At 33.7% G+C, this 18,848-nt stretch overlaps 1 protein-coding gene across 2 annotated transcripts in view; it reads left to right on the forward strand.

The window, feature by feature from the left end:
- LRFN5 (leucine rich repeat and fibronectin type III domain containing 5) overlaps window positions 1–9,364 on the forward strand; it is a 346,581-nt gene extending 337,217 nt beyond the window's left edge. For both annotated transcript variants that reach the window (XM_072962971.1, XM_015235601.3), the window contains 2 exons: window positions 3,229–3,272; window positions 8,982–9,364. In XM_072962971.1, the coding sequence (XP_072819072.1) occupies window positions 3,229–3,272; window positions 8,982–8,999 (62 nt within the window). In that variant the 3' untranslated portion in view covers window positions 9,000–9,364. The remainder of the gene's footprint in view (window positions 1–3,228; window positions 3,273–8,981) is intronic.
- Window positions 9,365–18,848: the final 9,484 nt, after the last annotated feature.

Raw genomic sequence — 18,848 nt, forward strand, 5'->3', positions numbered from 1 at the left:
TTAGTTTTTTTTTTTTCATTTCTTTTGGATAATTGTCCCCCAATTTGAACATGTCAAACTACTATTAAAGTAAGTCTTTAAAAAATGTGTAATATATGAGTCCCATGAAGGGATAATGAAGCATCTAAAGCAGCCTCAAAAATCCTAACAGTTTGATTTGATGAATATTATTCATTTTAGTCTACAAGTAGATTAGCAAAAAGTACATTAAATGCAGTAGTTTAAATTAGATACAGTAACACCTTCACTGAAGACAACATATTTTCTATATTTTTTACAACCATTAAATGTAGTAGTTAAGTTGAGTTCACAGTAAGCTGTTTAATGCTTTTAGACAGTTGCTTTTTGCTGCTTTGCAGATATAATTCACTAAAAACTTTTAGAATGTAAGTTTTTGAGCTATTGCAAGCCATCTTTAGACATAACAAGTTTACTATCTGAATGTTACATACTTTCTCTACGAGAATCTAAGAAATGCTTAAAAATTAAATGTCTTCCATTTGTCTATAGGAATCTCTTTTCATCTTTTTTTGTTAAGTATTTCTTCCTTCACTTTAAAGCACTGAAAAAAGTACTTACATCCAAACTAAATTTTAACTGTTTTATTTGCTTGTATTACTAAAAGGAAACTAAATATTTAATTTATAAAACAAAAAAAAGTTACTGAAGCATTTATCACAAAATTCACATCAGTAGCCTTTTGATTCCTAAGTTTTAATATTATCCACTCTGTTTATTCACAGTAATAAACTTAAAAACAATCATTAAAATGCCAAGAGTTTAAAGAATTCCAAAAACAAAAAGCATCTTTTTGTACATTGAGTCGTGATGGTCAATGGGACATCTGTTCAAAGAAAATTGAGATACGAGCCCATTCTCTTTTCAGTGTGGCAGAAGTCCAGTTCCATTTTATAATTCTCAGCACACAATGGTCATTTATACTAGAGAGAGTGAAGACTGTGTACTCTTTTTCCCTTTGCTCAGCCTTCCCTTGAGTCTCAGGTAGAGTCCAGTCTTTCTGCTTCAGCAGTGTCTATGTGTGAGTTTGTGTGTGAGAGAGTTTTGGAGAAAGGACTTCAGCACAAAGATAGATTGGATGGAAAAGAAATTTTTTTCTTAACCTCCTCAGTTGGTAATAAAACACTAATAATAATAATAATAATAATAATAATAATAATAATAATAATAATAATAAAATAATGATAATTTACCTTATAATGTTTGTGAGTTACATGTTAGTTGAGTTAAGTTTGTGGGTAAAAAGTAAATCACTGTTAAAATTTCATAGAGAAGAGAGAAAATAACCAAAATTAATGACTGGGCTTTGCTATCAGTTTCAGAGCTCTGTGTCTCAGACTACTCAGTCCTTTTCCTTCCTGTGCCAGAAAAATGCATGCTGGGATTACAAATGCAGCTAGTTTTGTCAGATTTCAGGGTATTTGTCTGGTTTTTTTGTGTTTTTGGGGTGGGTTTTTGGTAACAAACAATCTTACAGCGGCAAGATCACTTAATATGGGAAGAATGGTAAACATATTACCTGGATTGAGTCCTGCCAAATATGCAGCATTTATCTAAAGTGAGACATAGAAATTAACAGTTTGTGACTGGGGGTATACTGAAGTATGAGATTACCTCTTGAAGGTAATGCTAAAGCATTTGCAATTTCATCAAATAGTACAAATACTCATTATAATAAAATAATCAGTGTGCCATTGTCTTCTGATTTGGTCAGCTATTTCAAAGTCAAAATTTAGGATCTAAAGTGACCATCGAATAAAATACATACACTATATAACATATACTTTTATATCTGTATATGTAATATGTGGCTATATTAACATGTATACTTATAAATTAATCATTGCAAATCACAATTTGGAGGCCTGCAACGTGGGCTGGAAGTAATGTAATAAAACTAGGTTTCAGTGGGCTGCCTGTTAGAGGACTGCTCCCAGAACAGCTGCACAAACTGTGCTTATTATCAGATTACAATGGAATGTAAACTCTAGTACAGATTTATTTTTCCAAACTTCCTCATGATAACCATCTCCACAACTTGTCTAATTTAATTTATTCTTTTCAAATAGGTGAATGTATGTTCATGAATTTTAAAAACAGCAGAAAAATTATTTTTGAATACATTCAGGGGAAAGCCATGAAGTTCATTTCATTTTATGTTCAGAAGTGGATGTGTATTTAATCTTGCCTGAGACATGAGCTAGACACTAAGTGTGACTTTGCTCCAAAATATTTCCAATAAATAATTATTCTACTACTTTTAGGGACTTATGAAACATACTATATGGGCTCTACCATTATGTGATTTCCTAATTATTTTTTCCTGTATAATGCAAACATGTCGTACTGTTGCTTTCATGTAAAACCTAATCTCCAGAGGTCATTGTAAATTTGTATGAGTATCTGTGCTGGAGGTTTATCAAAAAAAGTATTTTGTACTGTTTTCATCATCCTCACCTGTGAACCCTTAGAGCGACATTTTCCTGAGACACTTAATTTTTTTCTCATAATTGTGTTACTTCTAGTGACCAGGAGTATTTGCTTAAAACTAGGACATTTGGGAAGGAAGCAGAATGTATACTACACAGGGCTATTTAATGATACTAAATGATATTAAATTTATAGCCAATTGGAATATGGACACTGAAAGACAGAATGTTTGCATTTAGAACATTACTATTTTATATAAGGATAAATGAGTACTTGGCAAAACATGCTATTATCTTGGGGGGTTACTAAATAATGGTTTATATTATAAATGATTATTTTATACTCTGCGTGGTGAATATGGTGAAACTACATTTCCTGCTTTGGATTTTTTTTTCTTGATGTATCTTTCCATATTTATCATGTGCAGCTCTGTAGTTGACATATTAACTTTGCCTAAGGAAAGTGAATAGAAGCCTGATTCTCTTACTGAACTCTTGCAGGGAAAGTGCATCCTACATTGATAGTTAGTCATTTTCATAACTAGAAAAGTATTTTTAAAAAATTCTATGTTTCGAGCGTTATGTGTCAAGAAGTAGCCACAGAGAGTATTATCAAAGTCAATTGCAGTTAACCCAATGACTGGTAAGTTTGGGGGAAAAGAAGTCTAGATAAAACTTTTTTAAGAAGGATCTTACCAAGATTTCAGTGAGAAGTATTTTAAGGTCTGTTTCATTTTTTAAAAAAATGAATTGTTCATGACGCTGAAAATTTTATTCCCAGATGCTTTGCCGACTAATGTTGACCAGATTGTCCAGGAAGCACAGGTGAGATTCCTGTTACCTGTCACATATTTCAGCACTTAAGTGGGTATATTCTTTTATAACTGAATTTTCCATTTGTGTTTTGCTGGCTCATGCAACATGTTGAAATTTTCCATTAAAACTGACTCGATGCTCCATGGTCAAAATTGAAGTTCAGTTTGGTTAGGTGAATTTTCAGTTCCTCAGTTCAGACATATTTCTGGTTACCTGAACATTTCTGATTCATACTGTATGAATAAAGAGAGTACTAGTGTGACTTGGGAGCCGCTCTTATAGTCACATGTGATGTATTGTTTATTTTTACAAACATTTCCCCATGTGAAGACAGTAACTTCATAGAGTATATTCATTCCTGTCCTTGGCCTCCACATCCTAACTGAAGCGAAGATGCTACATTACGCCTCACTGAAGTGGATGAACAGAAGTGTTTCACTGTTACCCAAAATGAATGAAGCCGCTGTAAAATGGAGCAAAAGACTACACATGAAATATTCATGGTATTCCTTTTGTCAGCAACCATTTACTCTTCTTGGTTTGCTTTTCTTTCTTTGTTTCCTTCTTTCTTTTTCTTTTTCTTTTTTTTTTTTTTTGAAGTTTCAAATGAGTATTTGATTCCTGCATTTTAATTGGATCAGAGAGTGTGTTTCTAGAGCAGAATGGCACTTTAGCAATCTGTTCAAACAGCTGGATGCATCAGCCGTTTGCTTAAGATTTGGCACAGAAAAAAAAATGTTCTGCTTTTAAAAGTTCTAAAAAAAAAAAGCCATTGGTTTATTTGTTGGTAGTAAAAATAAGGGTCTCGATTTTTACCATTTCTGGTTTAAAAGATAACAATAACTTGGAGCATCATTTATGGTTTCCCCTAAAGAATTCCATTCCCACATCAGACACAATGTTTTTCAAGCATCATTTCCGTACTGAATTTAGGATCTCGTTCCTATGCTGCAAAAAACGAACAGATGGCTCACTGCAAACCATCCATAGCACAGAGTCTGGCCCATGCTTGGTGTTAATAGAACTGAACTGACCTGCATGAAGACACCTTGGTTCACCACCACCTTCTCTCTCTTCCTCTCTCTCCCTCCCTTTCCTCTTCCTTTCTTCCCTCTATCTCTTCTCTGTCTTTGATTTTAAAGAGTTCATTTCTCATGTAACTTTGGCTATCTCACTGTTCCAAAACTGGCTCGCCTTAGAAAGAGATTAGGAGGTTGAGGTTCATCTATCAGAATCACCGTCCAGAATGGTGCGAAATACTACATCAGGATTTAGAAGCAGGAGAGTCCATTTGGTCATTTTTCAATTACCCATTAAAGCAATTCCCGAATATTCCCATTTCATGGGGCATGTTACATATTATTGTGTTTATGTCTTTATGTTACCACCGTGTTAGAAGTCAAATTTAGAGAAAAGTAATCTCCTTGGGAGTCTGTGTACTACTTGAGGTGGCAAAAGGTTTGCCAACGTGATAAGTATGTAAAATTTCTAATAATGATTTTCTTTGTCCTAAAGTTATGAGCATTAATTAGAGAACTTTGGAAAATACAGTTTAAAATAGAAAAATAAATGTAAACCTGTCATAACCCACCACCCACACACAAATACTAATAATCTGGTCCAGGATCTTGCAGTGACTTGTCATTTCTCTGTGTAGTAAATTTGTGTGTATATATGTGTGCTTGTATTAGATTTACATAGTGAATGTGTGTATATGGGAATATGGCATCTATTTTTAAAATGTTATGCTGAGTCTTTCTTTAGTTCCTTTTTTGAAACAAATGACTATGTCATAATGTCATATTCACTTTCCTTCCATGCTTTGTCTAATTTTCTTTTCTTTCTATAAGCATTAGCAAGAAAAATCCACAGGCAAAGAAAAATTTGAGCAGAATTTAGTGACAATACATCATTTACTCATTAGCCAACTCCTTGCTACATTTCTGTTGTCAGATTTAAGTCACCACATGACCTCAGCATAACTATTCTTACCCAGTAAATGATGTCTGTGATAGCAGGCCTGTCATTGCTACAGCTGTCAGCACAACCGGACAGTAATGCCCCTTTGAAGAGACTGTGACCCGTGTGTTCTTTGTCTTCTCACGACCCTTCACGCTGTCAGCAGTACTTTTACCTTGTGAATGAAGTGAGGTACAGGGCTGGCAGAGATTCATGGGCTCACAGCTTCCTAATTTTTTGAGGGGTTGGATGGAGTGGTGAAGATTACAAAATTTTATTTTCAGTTTCTATTTCCCACAGGATGGTAACAGACATATCTTTTTCTACCCAGAGGCAAGTATATATTTTCCAAAAATGTGGACACTGCCCATTGCATTAAATTTAAATTAAAATGTTCCTTATGTATATAGATGACAATATAAGCAAGAAACACATTTTTAATATATAAAATATTTTTCCAAGGTGACAGTATTAAATCAATGATATCACAGTCCCTAATATAACGTCAAGTTCTAATAGAAAGGAGCAGAGAGGGCAGAAAGGTTTCATCTAGTCAGTAGTTTAGGTGATCTTCATACTGAGGTATCTGCTAAGATGATTTTTTTACTGAGAAGAATGAGTTAAATTTACTCCGTTTCCATTAGCCAGAATATGCTCTATGCCCGTTTTCCTTAAGACCCTTCCTATATATATATACAGAAACAGAGTGAGCTTAACATACTTAATGTAACACGTACAATCCTTCTGTAATAGTCATGAGAGTCCAATCACACTAAGATGAATTGAGAGGAAAGGTGAGAGGAATTGTTGCTGAAATCATTGATAATTACTCTTTAAGTAATAGATACTTACATTATAAATTAACCATATGTTTGAAAAACCTTATGTTTTTATGTTTAAAGTGAACTAGGTAAAACAATTGATCTGCCATATTTGGTAGTTAAAATAAGAACCGTTGACTAATTTGCATTTATACTGAAAATGCCTTAAGTAAAAGTTTTTTTTTTAAGTATTTGTTGTATTCGGACCAACAAAATATGTGTACATTGTGTGTGTGTGTAAGTATGCACAAGAAATACCACTTACACTGTGATTGCTTATACCAGTCTTCAAGATGATTGCTTTCTGGTTTTAATAGATTTGACTTATGATGTTCAGTATCAACTCTATGTTTAATATCAATCAAGGTATTTAAATAATTTTGACTATCAAAAAATCTCTGCTACAGATACAATAACCTAGTTCTTTTAGAGAAACTGTTAATATATAAACAAGTAAAAAGTTATTTTGCTTAGAGATAAAGAGCAATATTAAAACAACTATGGGAAAACACAGGGTTTGGAAAATATATGAACTAAGAGTTAAGCAGCAAAACAAATGTGTATATATAATCCAAATATCTTTCCAATTTTTTTTTCAAGCAAGAATAACTAATATAAAATATTTGGTTCTGTAGGGGGTTTTTCCCCATGATACTCCCTTCAAGTGAATTTAAAAAATAAGAGAGAAATAAGAGTAATAGAAAAGGCACATAGGTAGAAAACATTTAACTATTTTGATAATGATTAAAGCATACTTTTTGACGTACTTATTTGAACATTACAGAAAATTAGAAAAAAAAAATAGAACCCTAGTGTCAGCAGTGACATTTAGAAATCAATTCCTTCTTCTTTTGATATCCTAACTATACAAAATAAAAACTCTTTCACAGTTCTTAATTACACTCAGAGTAAGAGCAATAACAGTTTCCAAAATCCATGCAATGTCAGGATAATTTTCCTTCTCTTAATGTCAAGGTAGCTTTAATTTCCTCTTTCCTTTGTGGTATTGTTAAGACTGTGCAGTGTTTTGCATGCTGCTCTTTCACTGGTAAGTGAGCATCTTTGACAAAACATCAGGAACGTACCCCAAGTTGATTATTTTTAGTTCTTATAACATTTTAGCCTAATTATAGTCTGTTTTGTTTTTTCTTTATGATGCTCTTATAATTTTGTGTTCCATATTTAAATCTTTATGGAATCACTGTATGAGTTTGTTTATTGATAAGTAAAGTTGAAAAGTGTTATTTTGAATATCCTACGTGCAAAATTTTTATTCAAAGTCATATTATGTCATCGTTTCAATAGTGGTAGATTCAGGGCAGACAGATTCACACCATTGTTCCCAAAACATGTAATGTGAAATTGAGCCAAAAACTCTTTAAGCTGTGTCAGCTTGTAGAATCATTAACTTGATATTAAAAGAAAGTTTGTTATTCTGGAAGGAATTATTATTTCCAAAGTCAAACTAGTTATACTGTCCACTGTATTTTTCTTCTAGGCTTTTCTATATTACTACTTCCTGAAACTTGAAATTTGGTGTAATGCAAACTTTTGACTTTTTAATCAAAGGAACATATTATAGGAAATACAAAAAAAAAAGCGCTTATTGATAATTAATTTCACCAAAATAAACTATGCTATGAACCCAATGGAAAGAAATCTAGATACTTGCCATTCTAATTTAAAGTGATTTTGTAATGTTTTCCTTAGAATGAATATTCCAGGTAAAGTGTATAGCGATACCTATATTTCAGTATTTTCCAAGATAATTATTTTTTAACAATAGGATACATATCTATTAACGATTAACAGTCTTTGAACATCAAGTAAATTCTTATTCAATAATTTTTAAAATTATTGTTTGTGCCAAAAATAACTTTACTTATTCAGATCAAGTATTTTGAAATACTTTCTTAAGTAAAATATCTCTATAGTATTTTGCCTACCTTCATCACAGTTATCCAAATATACCCTACATCAGCATTTTGAAGTAGAATATTTGAAGTTAATGAAGAATCTATATTTCATCATTCACTTGTTCCATGCATTTTATAACCCTCATCTTGTAAACATGTAGTTGTTCTTAAATGGAAAGGAGAAAAAATACTTCTGTTTCGTATGTATGAAATTGTATGTTTCTCAGTTATTTTCCATCTTCATCAAGTATAGAATTTATAGACATATTTGAAAGCCATGAGTACTGAAACCCCATATTAGAGAAAAAGTATTTTTGTAATTTGTTATTTAAATATTTTAAATGTTTTTATATGATTTTCTTTCAAATTCATGTTAACTATGAAATGCCTTTGCTTGTGAGTTATTGTCAGTTTTTAGATTTATTTTATTTGTTCTGTGGGTGAAGAATGAATTAATAAAGGTGAATTAATAGTCTTCACCATCATTAAATGTATAATTAAATTTCATAAAACTTTAATATGATGCAAACTTCCAACAGAATATGTAAGAATGTAGAGCTCACTTAGCTCTAAGATGTGGTGAACAAATTTGATCTAATATGTTCATATTTTAAAAACCAGTATGAATACTTGTTAAAACCTGAATGGCATGCTTTAATGAATAGAATCATTTTTTTCTCTTAAGAATATAAATGTGAAAACCGAAGCAAGGAAAAATGCCATTCCACAATTTGTCTCTGATTTGCATAACTATTTAGTCAATACATTTAGATTTCCTTCTAAAATGAGATTTTTAAAATATATTCCACAGTTAAAAATTACCAAGCAACATTTTAAGAACTGATGTGCACATGGTAGTGTTCTGGGGTGTGTCTGGTATTTATAGCAATCAGCTCCTGCCTGGGTGCATACAGCTCAGTGACTTCTGAATTGCTAGCACAATGATCTTATTAGCCATATGTTTTCTTTTTCTTTCTTTCTTTCTTTTTTTTTTTTTTCTTCTTCTTTTTCTTTCATTTCAGAGGCCGGAGTTAATCTGAAGAGCACCACTTCTCTCTCTCCTGAAAAAAATTGCCACTGATATTTTTACTGGATAAAATTTAAAAATGTTTCGATTCACAAAGGTTAATTGTTGAGCTGGTGTCCGAGAAGAAATTGTCCACAGGAGCCGAAGCAGAAGTCTCTGATGCAGGTGGAACTGGCTCTATCAGACCATGGTTCATCCCCTTTTAAAACCAAATTTTTTTTTCTTCTGGCCTACAAGTATTTTTTTTAAAGAAAGAAAGAAAAAAGCCTACATTGGCATCGAGTTCTGTATCAATCCATGTTACATTGCCATCCATGATTTAAGACTGTAGAATCTTGAATCTATATCACTTTAACAAATAAATGTTTTACTATGACAGAATTTGCACAGTGCCTGATTTGTGGAAACCTCAGTTGCTTCCAGTATGAATGGTGAAATGATGATTGTAAGACGTATAGTACTTTTTTACATCTATGAAGTCCAAAAACCTTAAGGGATCACAAATTGCTTTATAATACTGGAACTATTTACTCCATGACTGAAGTGCACCCACTTCTGTGGGAGAGCAGTTCAGTCTTTAAACAGCTTTACAGCAATTTTCTGCTTCAGTGTAAGACAGAAAGTGATGAGGGATCTCATCTCCTAATGGGACTTCAGAAAGCATCAAGGTAGGCATACTGTAACTAATCCAAATTGATTCATTGCCTTTCTGGAAAGCAGAGGCAAAGAGGTTTTTAATAATTCTAGGCCTTATGTTTCCATTTTGTAAGTGCCGATTTCTCCAATTTTGCAATTGGAGGTAATAAAATACATTTCCAGGGTAAATAAAGAAGGACATATATCTAACTTAGCACCAGCATGAATAGGAGTAAGAAGTCTTTGATGGTTAATAACTCAATACAGTCCTCTTTCAGCAGGATTCAAACCCAGCAAGCCTGAGTTCAAACTCTACAGCAAAGTGATTGTAGCCAGTTACCCACTCTCCTCTTCCATACTCTCACAGGAGAAATAGTGAACGAAAATACATGTAAATGTATCACTGAACTTGGTGTAAGCAGTAAGTTTAATTTATAATATGAATAGCATTGCTATTATCAGTTGAATTCAGAGTTTAAAACTTTAGAGATTTTTAGTTCTGTTCCTTGACAATTCTGGTAGTTGCCAATCATTAAAAGCAATTGTAGTTTCAATTGTTAAAAATTTAGGTAAAACTTAAAAAAAAAAAGCCAGAAAACTGTCTTTGAGAAATGTAGGTTAATCTGTTAAGCATTCCACATCTCTTTGACTGTTGTAAATATCCAGCCATCCAAAGAGAGGTTACAGAATGTCACCTGTTAGATGGCACTTGGAATCTGTGCTCAGGAGCCTAACTACACTAGGCAACAGTTTAAACGTGTGCATGCACACAACCACACGCACACACACACACACATACTCACTCCCAGACACACACAATGCTCAATTGAAACAGAAGTAATAGGTTTGAGTTGAAATGTCGTTAGTGTGTGATGTTGGGCAGTGGACTTCATTCTGTGTTTCTTGACGACTCAGATGCCCAGAGCAATCCTGCTTCTGTATGCGTAAGTGGATATATGCATGGATCAATGTTTATGGTGACAAAAAGGAGTGGACAAAGTGGACAGTAAGCATTGCCTCTGTGAATCTGTTCCTGTTGTATACATATTTTCTCCTCAAATGTAAAGTGTCAGGAACACAACTGGCTTTCCCGGATCTCAGTGCAGAGTTTAACTTGTTAAAGTTCTCTCTTGGGAAAACCTACTAACTTTTCTTCAAGGACATTCTCCTGTTTATCCTCACATCTCACCCACCCCAATTTCCGGCCCCTTGGACCTGATTCTTGTTTTCCTTGATGATTGTAAGAACATAGCTCGACCTCTTCATCTTTTTAGAACATTCAGGCTATTGTATTCTAAGGAACAAGATTTTTTTGTGATTTGGAATTAACATTACATTTCGTTGCTTCAGGTCCTCACACCTCACCCCTACACCTAAATCTAAAACTTCATTTATTCCTACATTCAAACAGCAGTCATACTGTGTATATTTTCTCTTTTCTTCAAATATTGTTGAGGAACCCTGAGGCAGTCTCTGATCCCGTAAGTGTGTGATAATCAGTTGCTGTAATGGACAGATCCTTATACTATGAGGTTAAGAGCACACAATTGTATACCCACAATTAAATAGGGTGAATGATCATTCACGAATAAAAGTTTTGCAAAAATGTGACAAAATAGCATTTTCAGAATAAGTGGAAACAATTTCGTTTAGCTGAATATATTAGAAATAGGTGAACAAATGCATGATAAAATGTCTCGCTGTAGGGTTCTTGGGCATGCATTGAAAACCACTCCCATTTTTTCTTATTACTCTGTATTCCTGAGTAATTTTGGAAGTAATTTTGCTGCTAACAATGTATACTGTAATTAGTATGAATATTTAAAATTCATTTTGTGACATCTTACACATCATGTAAGCATATCAAGTATATAGACAAGAAAATCAAGTGTTTTTTTTTTTTGTTTGCTTTGTTTTTTTTGTATTTTTTTCCAGTATTTATTCCATCAAGGTACAGAGTAAATACTGTTCCCTATGAAAGATCTTAATTCACATATTTCAGAATCAGTTATATTTTGTTTATTCTTTTTTTTAACATTTTTTATTGATTTATAATCATTTTACAATGTTGTGTCAAATTCCAGTGTTCAGCACAATTTTTCAGTCATTCATGGACATATACACACTCATTGTCACATTTTTTTCTCTGTGATTTATCATAACATTTTGTGTATATTAAGCACAGTTTGGGAGGCATGAAAGTAGACTGACAACCATAATTAAAATTTTGAAATCTATAATAATGTTTGAAATCCATATTCTGTAGAATAGAAAATTAGAAATAAAATATTATTGGTTGAGGAATAACTTGCCCATGGGAAGAAAACTCAAATAATTTTAATTTCTATTTTACTTGTAATTTAGTAGCTCTCAGATTACTTTGTACAAGTTTTTGTCTGTTAAAGATACATAATATCCTATTTCATATGGAATGTTTTATGTTACATTCTTGGTTTGTTTTATCTAAAGTATATTCAGATTATTTTTTTCTTCTAGTCTGCTTTCTGTGTGTTAAGAACTTACTCCATTTTTATTTATTTACTTTTTCATTTCCAAAATATATTTATATGACATCTCATAAGTCTACTTATCAAATGGTTGTGTTTGTGTATATGTGTATCAAGGAATATGTAAGTATTTAAAATGCAAGTGAGGGAGAATATATTATGAGTCCCTAGCATGTGATTGTTTTATTTGATATACACATGTAATATATAGAGGAGCTACCTACACTGGATTTTTTTATGTGGAAAATATACATAACATGAAATTTGATATTTTAGCCATTTAGATTGTACAATGCAATGGCATTAATTACTTTCACAAGGTTATGTAATCATCACCACAAAGTATTTTAAAAACATCTTTATCACCCCATATAAAAATCTGCACTTATTAATCAATAATACTTATTCTCCCTCCCACCAATCCCGTTAGACTCTAATCAACTTTCTCTGCCTATGAATTTGCCTACTCTAGATACGACACATCAGTGGGATTGTACAATGTTTGTCTTTCTGTCTGGCTTATTCCGTTTATCATGTTTCTTAGGTTCATCCATATTGAGGTATGTATCAGAAGTTGATTTCTATTTATGGCTGAATAATATTCCATGCAATTTATATAACACATTTTGTTTGTCCATTCATCTTTTGATGGATACCTGTGTTGTTTTTACCTTTTGGACACTGTGCATAATAGTACAATGAACACTGGTATGCAGGTATATATTTGAGTTTTTCAATTATTTTTGCTATATACCAAAGAGTGAGTCTATAGTAATTTTATGTTGAGTTTTTATGAGGAATTGCCAAACTGTTTTCCACTGTGGCCACACCATTTTACACTCACTACAGTAGTGTGCAAGTGTGCAAGGGGTCCAGTTCCTCCACATTTGTAATTTTCAATTTTTAATAGTCATCCTAATAGATGTAAGCTATCTCATTATGGTATTGATTTTCATTTCCCTAATCACTAATGATATTGAGCTTCATTTCATTTGCTTATTGATCACTGGCATATCTTTTTTGAGATCAATGTCAACTCAAGTCCTTTACCCATTTTAAAATTGGATAATCTTTTGTTATTGAGTTGAAGGCATTCTTTATATATTCTGAATATTAAACCCTTCTCAGGTATATTATTTGTAAGTATTTTCTCCCATTCTGTAGGCTGTCTTTTCACTTTCTTTATATTATCATTTGATGAACAAAAATGTTTAATTTTATGAAGTCGGTGTATATACTTTTTCTTTTGTATTTGTGTTTTTGGTATTATATTTAAGAATTCATGACCAAATCAGTGGTCACCATGATTTACCCCTATGTATTTCTCTAACCGGTTTATGATTTTAGCTCTTATATATAGGTGATTGATCCATTTTTAGTAAAATTTTTGTCTATAATTTGAGGGATAGCTCCAAATTTAAATGTAAAATCCGTCTGTCCTAGCACCACCTGTTGAAAAACTATTCTTTTCTCGCTGAATGGACTTGGTAGGCTTGTCAAAAATCAACTGATTATAGCTGTATGCATCTATTTCTAGACTCTATATGCTATTCCATTGGTCTGTGTGTCTGTCTTTATGCCAGTACCACAACATTTTGATTACTATAGCTTTTTAACTTTTGAAACCAAAAGTGTGGGTCCTCTAGCTTTGTTCTAATTTTTCAAGATGGTTTGGCTATTGTGGGCTCCTTGCAAATGAATTTGAGGACTGGCTTTTCCATCTCCCCCAAAAGACAGTTGGAATTTTGTTAGAGATTGTATTGAACCAGTAGAGCACATTGGGGAGTTTTGACATTGTAACAATATTAAGTCTTTCAATTCATGGACAAGGGCTGTCTTTAATTTCTTTCAACAATGTTTTGTAGTTTTCACTGTACGAGTTTTTTGTCTCCTTGGATAAATTCATTTCTGGGTGTTTAATTATTTTAGATGCTCTTATAAATGGAATTGCTTTCTTAATTTTCTTTATGGATACTTCATTGCTGGTATTCAAAAAAACAGCTGATCTCTGAGTGTTAGTCTTGTATCTTGCAACTAGATGGAATTAGTTTATTAGCTATGGTAGTTTTCTTGTGAATTCTGTGGAATTTCTATGTGTAGAATCATGTCACATGTGAAAAGAGTTGGCCTTCATAGCCACAGTTTCTGCATCCATGGATTCAACCAACCATAAATCAAAAATATTTTTAAGTAAAATAAAATTCTAGAAAATTCCAAAAAGCAGAACTTAAAATTTGTTATTTGCTGGCACCTATTTACATAGCAGTTACATTATATTTACAAGTATTTACGTAGCATTTATATTGTATTATAAGTGATACAGAGACGATTTAAAACATATGAGAGAATGTGCTTAGGTTGTATGCAAATACTACACCATTTTATACAAGAGACTTTGGCATTCTTGGAGTTTGGTATCCACAGAGAGTTCTGGACCAAATGCCCTGAGGATAACCAAGATGCAATGTGTTTTGTTTTTTTTTTCTTTTCCTATTAGAATACTTTTAAGTTCCTTTTCTTGTCTAATTGCTCTGGCTAGAAATTCCTGTAAAACATTGAAATGACAATGGTTAAAATGGCATTTTTATATTATTTTTGATCTTAGAGGAAAGCTCTCAATCTTTCAAGAGGAGTATGATGTAGACTGGATTTTTTTAAACTGTCCTTTATGCTGTTGAGGACGTTCCCTCGTGTTTCTTGTTTTCTGGTGTTTTTGATCAGGAGAGAGTGTTGCATTTTTTCCTAAATGATTTTTGTGTTTCTTGGAATTGAGATGATTATGTGTTTTGGGGTTTGTTTTTTAAGTGTTGTTTTTGGTTTCTTTATTATATTAATGTGATATATTACATTGATTGAGTTTCTTATGTTTAGCATTCCTGGGGTAAATGCCACATGATCATGATGTATAATCCCTTTAATATGGTGTTGCATTTGTTTTGCTAGTGTTTTGTCTTAGTTTTTCACATCTCTATACACAATGGATATTGGTGTATAGTTTTATTGCCTTACGATGTTTTTATCTGGCTTTGGTATCAGGTAATGCTGGCCTCTTAGAATGAGTTAGGAATTGTTTCCTCCTCTTTTTTGAAAGCGCTTGAGATGAACTGGTGTGACTTCTTTAAATGCTTGATAGAATTCACTAGTGAAGCCATCTCTCTGGTCCTTGAGTTTTTTGTTGGGAGATGTTGGATTATTGATTCAATTTTTTATTTGTTGTAGGTCTGATGAGATTTTCTTTTCCTGTTGAGGCAGTTTAGGTAATTTGTGTGAGTCTAAGAATTTGTCACTTTTACGTAGACCATCTAATTTGTTGATATTCCTAGTATTCTCATACAGTTCTTTCTGTTTCTGTAAGGTCAGTTCTATCCATTATTCAAAGTGATTTTTTGAAGTCTCCAATTATTATTATAGAACTGTCTCTTTCTCTCTTCAGTTCTATCAGCTTCATATATTTTGGGACACTGGTATACATTTTCTGGTGTATGTAAGTTAAAATGGTTATATTCTCTTGATAATGTGATTGGTTTTAGAATGTATTCAATATCACATATCTGATTATCATAATTGTTAACTGAATGAACTTATTTTGAGTTTACTAGGCTCATTTGATAGATGTAAACTTGTCACATCTATGTAACTTGCTTCCCACCCAATCTATCGTTGACTTCTCTCCTTACATTATTTACTGCCCTAATCTTTCATTTCTGTCCTAACTGAAATCCAGTTTTAAGGCCTAACACTTACCACCCACTTGAGTTGTATCAACTAATTTATATGCCAGTCTCCCTATTATTAGCATATTACTAACCTCTCAGATCCTTCTCCCACAACCAGCATTCCCAAACACCACCTAATCCAATCACCAGCAAAGAAATTTTTCTCTCTGCAGATTAGTGAAGCCTGTCATAAACAACCCTCTGAGTACCAGCATAAAAACTGAAAGAGACCACAAAAGAAATAAAATAATAGTGCTTTACAAAAGGTATTGTAATTCATATACAAGTTACTTACAGCCTTTAGTAGCATAACATATGTGAATACATGTAAAAGTCAACAGTAAATACTCCATATTATTATAGCACAAATGCAGGTTAATTGTTGGTCATAACGTCTCCTTGAAAGAGTTGTTTTAAGCTGCCTTTTTGTTGTCATTCCTTTTAAAGAAAAGGAGCATCAGGGGTACCTATAAAGATAGGGCATGATACATCTTTGCATGACCTCTATGGAGTACGACATGTGCAAAAGTCTAGAATAAGAAAACAATAAAGTGGGTACAAATTATTTTTCCACCTTGATTTAAAAATAAAGTTGGGGCATTACTATTCATAAATGATCATATTTAACAATTTAGATATAAAAATATAATTGGATGTGATTGGAAACTTTTTTATTTGAGTAAATTTCTGAGTAAAGTTTAGGAAATGTTCACAGGGAAACTTTAGTTCGTAAAAGTCATCTGTTTTATTTCAAAGAGAAGATTTCAAAGCCTCTGACTTTATTAAACTTGTTCATTCTGTAGCCATTTTTTAAGCACATAATTTGTCCTGTGTCTCTTACTATTCACAGGGGATACAGAAATAGATGACTCAGTGCCCTTCCAAATGTTCGTATTTAGATGGTAAGTTAATGGGTAGACCACTCGTGTTGGTCTGTTCAAGCTGCTCTAACAAAATACCGTAGACTGGGTGGATTATGGGGTTGCATTGTGGTGAAGTTTCTATCCTGATGCCTTGTCACTGTGTCCTCAGGTGGTGGAAGGAGCTAGAGATTTCTCTAAAGCCTTTTTTTCTAAGGCACTAATCCCATTCTCAAGGGCCCAACCCTCATGATCTCAGCATCGTCCAAAGCCTACCATATCTCAGTACTATCATCTTGGGCTTTAGAATTTCAACCATATTAATTTAGGGTAAGGGTGGGACACAAACATTAAGACCATAGCACACATATGTCTATGTAGGAAGTGATAACTGTTAGGAATTTAGGACAATTGGGTGGGAGCAGAATACAAACCAACCTAATGACCATCTGAACAAGAGAAATGAAACAGTGTTCATCACAATCGTGCTACTTAAGATGACTCAGAAGATTTAATAATGTCCGCAAATCATAATTCCAAATAGGGAACCACAAGGCTTTATGGTCCCATTTTGAAATTACCCTCAGTATTTTACCACACCAACTCAAACTACTTTGACAAAGCCCTGAACCTCATGTCTCCTTGTGCTATTTATAGAAATGTGTATCTTCCTCTTCAGACTTGAAATTCCTGACATCAGCTACCAGGTCCTGTTCAATGTTCGATCCCCTACAATGCTCAGTATAGTGCTTTGAGGATACAAGACAAGTCACATATGTTTGCTATATAAATATACTGCAACAATAGCTTTATACAAAGAGAATAGAGGAATGGCAAATTTGGAGTCAGCTGTGAGGATGTGGGAAGGTCTGTGATGAGACTAGGGTAATAGCTAACAAACAGATGCAATAATAAGATTCAAAAAGTACCAGTAGAACCTACATTTATCTATTAAATGAACATAAATATTTGTCAGAATTATATGCTTCTACATCTTTTAGGTGGTCAAGATAGAGATTAGGTAATCTTTGAACACCTGTGTGTTCATATCAACTCAATCTACTAAGTATCATAGGAAATTTTGTTCCTGTGTTAAAGGGAGCTAATTTGTAGTAGCATAGATAGATGTATAAAAAGCTTCTCCTCAAACAGGACATAACATATGCACTATAAGCGTAATAGATCCACTGTGAGAAACAGCGAGAATTAAATGTTACAAACGATTACCTGTTTCTGGGTTTGGTATCTGGAAGTGTAGTGATTAACACTGAGAGTGATGGAAAAAGATGAGTGGTATAAAGTGTTACTCCCATTTTAACATACGGAATATTGTGACTTGCAATAAAAAATACGTATTTGGTCTTCCCAGGTTCTGGCACAGAACTCCTAAAACCCTTGTAATTTCCTGGTGAGAATGTAAAGGTGTTTTTCTATTATGTTAATGAGTGACTTTGGGGCAGCACCTAAGGGCTGAGGGCCGGTTGCCAATAGAACCAATTTTGTGCTTAGAGGTTTGAAATGTTCAGTCCCACCCTCCCACCCCAACTCCTCACCCTCTGGCAGGGGAAAGCAGCTGGAGGTTGAATTGTTTGCAAGTGGCCTATGATTAGTCAATCATGCCTCTCCAATGAGGCCTCCGTAAAACCCAAAAGAAATCAGTGGGCGAGTTTCCAGGTTGGGTAACACGTGGAGACTGGGGAGAGAGGCACACTGGGAGAGAGCATGGAAACTCCGTGTCCTTTCCCCATACCTTGTCCTTTGCGTCTCTTCCATCTGGCTGTTTCTGAGTTACATACTTTAATAATAAATCAATAATCTAGTGAGTAAACAAGTTTTCTGAGTTCTGTGAGCCACCTTAGCAAATTAGTGGAACCCAAGAACGGAGTTGTGGGAACCTCTCATCTGTAGCAGTTTGCTGGGAAGCAGTGTCGGCAGCCTTGAGTGAGTCGGCAATGGGGCCCAGGCCAAAGTTCACAGTAGCTTCCACCTGGTAAGGGGTAAATGTACGCATGCGCCAGTAGCGTGAGTCGGCATTATGAACACCACGCATGCGCCACTAGCCTTATAAAAGGACAAGCGCGTACACCTGAGCGCCGCCTGCCGCGAGCTACCCGCTCGTACTGCGGTAAGCTGCCGTCTTCCT

The sequence above is a fragment of the Vicugna pacos genome, chromosome 6, assembly GCF_048564905.1.
Source record: "Vicugna pacos chromosome 6, VicPac4, whole genome shotgun sequence".
Lineage (NCBI taxonomy): Eukaryota > Metazoa > Chordata > Mammalia > Artiodactyla > Camelidae > Vicugna > Vicugna pacos.